We start from the raw sequence: 7,318 nt of genomic DNA, 5'->3' as shown, positions 1-7,318 counted from the left end.
ACAAAGATATATAAAAGATAAAGAAAGTTAAGAATATAAAGGATATTCCATGTTGAAATCTTCATAATAAGCAGCGACGATATTCACTAAATTGTTAGTTATATTTAGGTTCATATTTTACAGTTTTGGGATTCTATTTTACATATAAAGGTGGCAGGTAGCCTAGCAGTTAAGAGCGTTGAGCCAGTAACCTGAAATCCCAGAGCCGACTAGGTGAAAAATCTTCTCGATGTGTCCTTGGGGAAGGCACTTCTGGATAAGAGCGTCTGCTAAAATTACAAAAATATTAAAAACATAGTTTATATCTTCAGCATTTTTCTTCATCTTACATTTTATTGAAGAATCCCCAAATTCTTGATTATTGGTACTTCTCCGGGAATGTTCCCTCTCTTTGCACAACCCCAATAAGGAATGACAATCAGCTGACCTGAAAAAGTTCAATTTCATCGATAGTAGAGATGATCAGAGGGGCAGAGTTTCCACTACGTTTACCAGGGCAGAAGTATGGATAGAGTTTCTCAGTGAAGGTGTAGTCAATGAAAGAGTGGATAGGAGACTTGGCCTCCACATTATAGAAGGAGACCTGACCCTCTTCATAATCTACAAACACTCCCACCTTCTGAGGCTTCTCTCTCAGTGAGAGGGAGCGAAATGGGGAAGCACCAGCGGTGTACTCATCTCCATTCCTCAGTGACAGAATCCAGTATCCATTCTCAGGGCTCAGTGTAATCCTTCCCTTCCTGTTGATGGACTCTCTGGCCACTCCTATAGACCAGTCAGTCTTCCCCTTAACCTCCAACTCATAGTAGAATCTCCCTGAAGAGAAACCCTCCTTTCCCAGGACACAAAGAGTAGTATCAAACCTTGCTAGTTTGTCAGGAAGATGTTGTTTTATATCTCCAAGTTTTACTTGTTTCCAGTCCTCAGACAGGACAAGTTTGCAGTTTGCCGTATCAGGGTCCAGAGTCACATCCACTGCATACTGCTGCATCCTCTGGTGCTCAGAATCACACAATGACTTATGTAAAGTCTTCACTGTATCCAACAGCTGGGGCATGATTCTCAGAGTCTCTGCAAGCTGACACAGAGCTCTCCTCAAGTTTCCTACACACAGCTTAGTGTGAATACTGATCTGAGACCAGTCCATGGTGGGAGAAAAACTGCAGAGGGATGCAGAGCTCTGGAGAAGGTGGAGGTGGTCTTCAGTGTTTGAGAGCTTCTCCAGCTCAGTGCGTCTCCTCTGTAACCCTACGATTTCCTGCTCCAGCCCCCAAATGAGCCTTTCAGCCCACCTCTCTTCTGCTTTCTTCTCCTCCTCAACCACCTCCATGTAGTCAGTCTGGCTTTTCTGAAAGCTTTGCACCAGATCAGTGAAGAGTTGAATGGTTTTTGCTTTCTCTCTCTGTGTGTATTTGTTTCTGAGATCTACTGAGTGTTTCATCTCCTGAATCTTCTGCAGTCGCTCCTGGATCAGATGCTGCACTTGTGCCTCTGTCTTCCCCAGCTGAGCCTTCCTCTCTTCACACTCTTCCTCTATAGGGACAGTGTGGTGATATTTGTGGTCTGTCTCAGTGCAGAATTGGCAGACACACATCTGGTCAGTCCTGCAGAACAGCTCCAGGAATTTGTTGTGCTTCTTACACGTCCTGTCTTCTTCCAGGTTGTCCACAGGGTCAATCAGTGCGTGTCTCTTTAGGGCTGGGGCTATCTGATGAGGCTGCAGGTGAGTCTCACAGAAAGAGGTCAGACACACCAGGCAGGACTTGCAGGCCTTGAGCTTTGTCCCAGTGCAGACGTCACAGGCCGTTTCTCCAAGTTTGGTAGGACGTTGTGCTTGGCTGACTGGAGATTTCTCTTGAACTGCATGCATGAATTTATCAGCCATGTCAGCAATGAAAGTATTGACAAAGAGATCTGGTCTCCTATAAAACCTTCGTTTACACAGTGGACACAGGCAGTGGTCAGTGGTATCCCAGTATCCACTGACACAGGCCATGCAGAAGTTGTGTCCACATGGAGTTGTGACTGGCTTAGTAAACACATCCAGACAGATAGAGCACAAGAACTGATCTTCAGACAGGGGACTGCTGGAGGTAGCCATATCTAAACAGACAGACCAAACATAACTGGCAACTAGCAAGACATTAGGAACAAACAAACACAGCTTTAGAAAAGTGTCATGGATGGTTTTGTATGTGCTAATACCAACAAATCTGCATACATACACTATCGGTCAAAAGTTTTAGAACACTTACTCATTCAAGGGTTTTTCTTTATTTTTACTATTTTCTACATTGTAGAATAGTAGTGAAGACATCATAACTATGAAATAACACATATGATAACCAAAATCAAGTAGTAACCAAAAAATATAGTTTATATTTTTTTTATATATTTTATGGTGTTAAATGAGGCCTCACCTCCTGGTTACATTAGTGACCATATCCCGCAAAGGCGGAGGTGTTGCTAACATTTATGATAGCAAATTTCCATTTACAAAAAAAAAAGACGTTTTCGTCTTTTGAGCTTCTAGTCATGAAATCTATGCAGCCTACTCAATCACTTTTTATAGCTACTGTTTACAGGCCTCCTGGGCCTGTGGCGGAGTTGTGCCGTGGCGGAGATCTTTGTAGGCTATACTCGGCCTTGTCTTAGGACGGTAAGTTGGTGGTTGGAGACATCCCTCTAGTGGTGTGGGGGCTGTGCTTTGGCAAAGTGGGTGGGGTTATATCCTGCCTGTTTGGCCCTGTCTGGCGGTATCATCGGATGGGGCCACAGTGTCTTCTGATCCCTCCTGTCTCAGCCTCCAGTATTTATGCTGCAGTAGTTTATGTGTCGGGGGGCTAGGGTCAGTCTGTTACATCTGGAGTATTTCTCTTGTCTTATCCGGTGTCCTGTGTGAATTTAAATATGCTCTCTCTAATTCTCTCTTTCTCTCTTTCTGTCTTTCTCTCGGAGGACCTGAGCCCTAGGACCATGCCTCAGGACTACCTGGCATGATGACTCCTTGCTGTCCCCAGTCCACCTGGCCGTGCTGCTGCTCCAGTTTCAACTGTTCTGCCTGCGGCTATGGAACCCTGACCTGTTCACCGGACGTGCTTGTTGCACCCTCGACAACTACTATGATTATTATTATTTGACCATGCTGGTCATTTATGAACATTTTAACATCTTGACCATGTTCTGTTATAATATCCACCCGGCACAGCCAGAAGAGGACTGGCCACCCCTCATACCCTGGTTGCTCTCTAGGTTTCTTCCTAGGTTTTGGCCTTTCTAGGGAGTTTTTCCTAGGGAGTTTTTCCTAGCCACCGTGCTTCTTTCACATGCATTGCTTGCTGTTTGGGGTTTTAGGCTGGGTTTCTGTACAGCACTTTGAGATATCAGCTGATGTACGAAGGGCTATATAAATACATTTGAAATTTGAATTTGAAATATACAGCGTTCCTCACTGAGTTTCCTGAATTCCTATCGGACCTTGTAGTCATGGCAGATAATATTCTAATTTTTGGTGACTTTAATATTCACATGGAAAAGTCCACAGACCCACTCCAAAAAGCTATCGGAGCCATCATCGACTCAGTGGGTTTTGTCCAACATGTCTCCGGACCTACTCACTGCCACAGTCATACTCTGGACCTAGTTTTGTCCCGTGGAATAAATGTTGTGGATCTTAATGTTTTTCCTCATAATCCTGGACTATCGGACCACCATTTTATTGCGTTTGCAATCGCAACAAATAATCTGCTCAGACACCAACCAAGGATCATCAAAAGCCGTGCTATAAACTCTTGAACTCTGTGAAGCATTTATTTGGGCTGTAATTCCTGAGGCTGGTAACTCTAATGAACTTATCCTCAGCAGCAGAGGTAACTCCGGGTCTTCCATTCCTGTGGCGGTCCTCATGAGAGCCAGTTTCATCATAGCGCTTGATGGTTTTGGTGACTGCACTTTAAACTTTTGACTGACCGACTGACCTTCATGTCTTAAAGAAATTATGGATTGTCATTTCTCTTTGCTTATTTGAGCTGTTCTTGACATAATATGGACTTGTTCTTTTACCAAATAGGGCTATCTTCTGTATACCCCCCTACCTTGTAACCAGGATTGGTGGGTCCCCTGCGGGACAGTTGAGCTAATCTAGGCTAATGTGATTAGCATGAGGTTGTAAGTGACAAGAACATTTCCCAACATTTCCCTGATATTGGCAGAAAGCTTAAATTCTTGCTAATCTAACTTCATTGTCCAATTTACAGTAGCTATTACAGTGAACGAATACCATGCTATTGTTTGAAGAGAGTGCACAGTTTTGAACATAAAAAGTTATTAACTATAATTTTACAATGTAGAAAATAGTAAAAGTAATGAAAAACCCTTGAATGAGTAGGTGTTCTAAAACTTTTGACGGTAGTGTATGTGCATGCATTATTAAGATTAAAGGGATATTTTACAAAAAAAATTTAAATAAACATTTTAGTGTGCATTTAATTTGCCTTGTAATCACAGTTTTTGCTCTATTCTGAAAGTGCTTTATCTTCAAAATGTAACTGCTGACATGCAAAACCTTTTTGGATCGTGTTAGCAATTGTCTAATGAACAAAACACTAATAGATAGTTTTTGAGTAAAATATACATTTAAGATATATTTTCTTCTTGGCCTTTCTTGGCCACAATAGGGAGAGAAAGCAAGAAAATATAATCTCTCCATCAATTACTCACTTGTGTGTGTTGTTAACTCGGTCCTTAGATCTTTTTTTTGAAGAACAAAAAGAGACGTAGCTTAGTTGTGTGTCGAGAGATCTCTGAAGAGCTGGGCTTGTTTCTGTATCAGATCCTTTGGTCTGATGTAGTTTCAATTCACCAAGGTGACGTTACTCAGGTTACACAGCCACTCCCCATCCTCTATGAATTCTGTGTGTGTGTGTGTGTGTGTGTGTGTGTGTGTGTGTGTGTGTGTGTGTGTGTGTGTGTGTGTGTGTGTGTGTGTGTGTGTGTGTGTGTGTGTGTGTGTGTGTGTGTCGGGGTGGGGGTGTTTGTGTGGGGGTGTATGTGTGGGTCTGTGTGCCTGCCCTTCCTACTGCTGTTCTTAAAGGAGCAGTTAATCTTTGCACAGAGCTGGGCCCTCAAACAGCTTTAATCTTTGCAATACTAGAATGATAGGAGTATTTCAAAACTGTTATTAAACCTATGTATATCCTTTGTTAGGTTCTAATTTTTCAGAGTAAATAACTCACGGACACTAGAGAAGCTTAACCAAGTTTAATTCTTCCCAAAAGGTTGTTACAGCTGTAATTCAGACCAATAGATGGCTTCCCCCGTGGTGGTATTCATACCCCACTTTGGGTGGAGTCTCCTCCTTATCTCTAAACATTGCACCCTTCCTGCTAAGCAGGGATTTAAGTGATATGAGCCTTCAATGGTTTCTCCCCTTATCAGTACTGTCACATGCGATTGTTTTCTCTGCACTCAGCCCCTCCCAAGCTTCATTTTGGCACCCCGCATGTCTCCTTTGTAACTAATGTTCCTATACTCTGAGTATAACAATGTTCAAAGTTTACTCCAGAATCCAACACCTTCAAAGATAATGGAAAGCAATTATAATGATATCACATAACCTCAAATTAAGCAGCTGAAAAGCTTAACTCACATGCCAGTCAATGGACATAGTTGAGTCAGACCAGAACATTTTCTACAGGACCTGACAAGGGTTAACTCCTGGCCCCAGTCATAGTACCAGGAGGAGCAGAGGAGGACAGGCCAGTAACATATACTCTGCTGCCTCTCTCCCTGTGGACATGTGCGAGCACAAATGCGTCTAGAAAATCATTGAACATTCTGAGGATGAAAGAGGAGAAAGGAATGGTGTGGTCATCTATGGTATATAATCGGTGCTACGTTATCAGCTGTATTGGAAATGTACAATCCAATGTCAATATCAAACATTTCATGGAAGTTTAATTTGGTCAAAGTGATTTACAAAGTAGGCTAGTAGTGGCACCCCCACCCTTACGTGCCCTAAATCATTGGAATAGTCATTAGATTCAATGTAATTCCCCCCTACTAAGAAATGTGTATCTGTTCAGCCTTTTCGTCTCTTAATATTTTGCTAATTATCTCAATTCCAGAGCACTAAAAAAATGTCCATATTTCAAGTGGCCAGTGGCATGTACTGTACCAGGACGACGGTGCTTCTCGAGCCCAAAATTAAGAAAATCTGTGCGAAATTGAAGGTGATCCCAACGCAGTTTTGTGATGACATAGGCAACAGAAACACTTAAAATCTGTGGATTGTAGCTGTGCAATCATTATAGCTCATTTCACCATGAAAGGATGCACACAGGTGATCGATGTAGGTGAAGACAAAGTAGGCTGAACAAGATTTTCACAAGCAACAATTACTCAATTTACCTCTTATGCAAACGTGAAATCCCTGAAAGTTATGATCATAGGCAACACATCCATAAGGTTAGGGGAAGCCTTCCCTAAAGTAAATTGAATTAAATTGACAAAATGATATACCTATTAGGCTACTTCTGTCTAACCAAAAATAAGTAAAAGCATTCAAAATAGGCTACTGAAGCATGATTTGGCCACAAAGGATCATTAGCTTGGATTGTTTTAAATAACATTGCCTACAGTCCGAAGGAAAGGCAGCATGCGCAACTTGGGCAGCGGGCGCCGAAAATACCAAATACATTATTTTTGAGTTGAAACTGTCAGTGAGAAGTAGAGGCCCAGCCAGGCATCTCACAATATTTCAAAATACAATTGCTGGAAAACAAATGGTTGCTGGAAAGAGAAGACTATGAAAAGACTCTAATCTGTCTTTTAGTTATACATTTTCTCAACTTCATTGAGCGAACAACAGTGTAGCCTACCTTATTGGCACCAGCAGAGAGCATCAGCAATATCCCAGGTGAGAGTGCACTCTGCATTTTCACTCTTTTTCATTGTCAGTGGTGATTTTAGCATGTCAACCTTAGTGGGGTAAAAAAAAAAGTGGGATGCATGCCAGAAAAGCCACTACACAGCACAACACTAAACAATACATTAATTGCACAATAACGGTGACAAACGGTGCTCACAAACTGTTAGGGCCTACATAAATCTGTCCCAACAGCAGAGTCCCAACAGCAGGCCCAACACCTTACCACTGCTACACCTGGCTGTAAGCGGAGCCTTGTCTGGCAGCGAAACAGTTCATTCAGCCTCATTTAATGCCTTTAAAAAAACATAGCTGATATGGTTGACTTGATTAAACAAATGTGGTTTCTACTGACAGTTGATATGTACAAACTATGGCATAAGGGATGACAAG

General features: G+C 42.2%; 1 protein-coding gene across 1 annotated transcript; it reads right to left on the bottom strand.

The window, feature by feature from the left end:
- Positions 1-275: 275 nt before the first annotated feature.
- Positions 276-4,857, bottom strand: LOC106612953 (E3 ubiquitin-protein ligase TRIM39). The gene is made up of 2 exons (XM_045724668.2): positions 4,720-4,857; positions 276-2,103 (listed from the first exon to the last, which is right to left on the bottom strand). The coding sequence occupies exon 2, from the start codon at positions 2,099-2,101 to the stop codon at positions 419-421; it is 1,683 nt and encodes a 560-aa protein (XP_045580624.2). The 5' UTR covers positions 2,102-2,103; positions 4,720-4,857; the 3' UTR covers positions 276-418.
- Positions 4,858-7,318: the final 2,461 nt, after the last annotated feature.

Source organism: Salmo salar, chromosome 09 (genome assembly GCF_965601325.2).
Source record: "Salmo salar chromosome 09, fSalSal1, whole genome shotgun sequence".
Taxonomy (NCBI): domain Eukaryota; kingdom Metazoa; phylum Chordata; class Actinopteri; order Salmoniformes; family Salmonidae; genus Salmo; species Salmo salar.
Note: the sequence above shows the minus strand (reverse complement) of the source record. Positions and strands in the feature narration are given on the sequence as shown.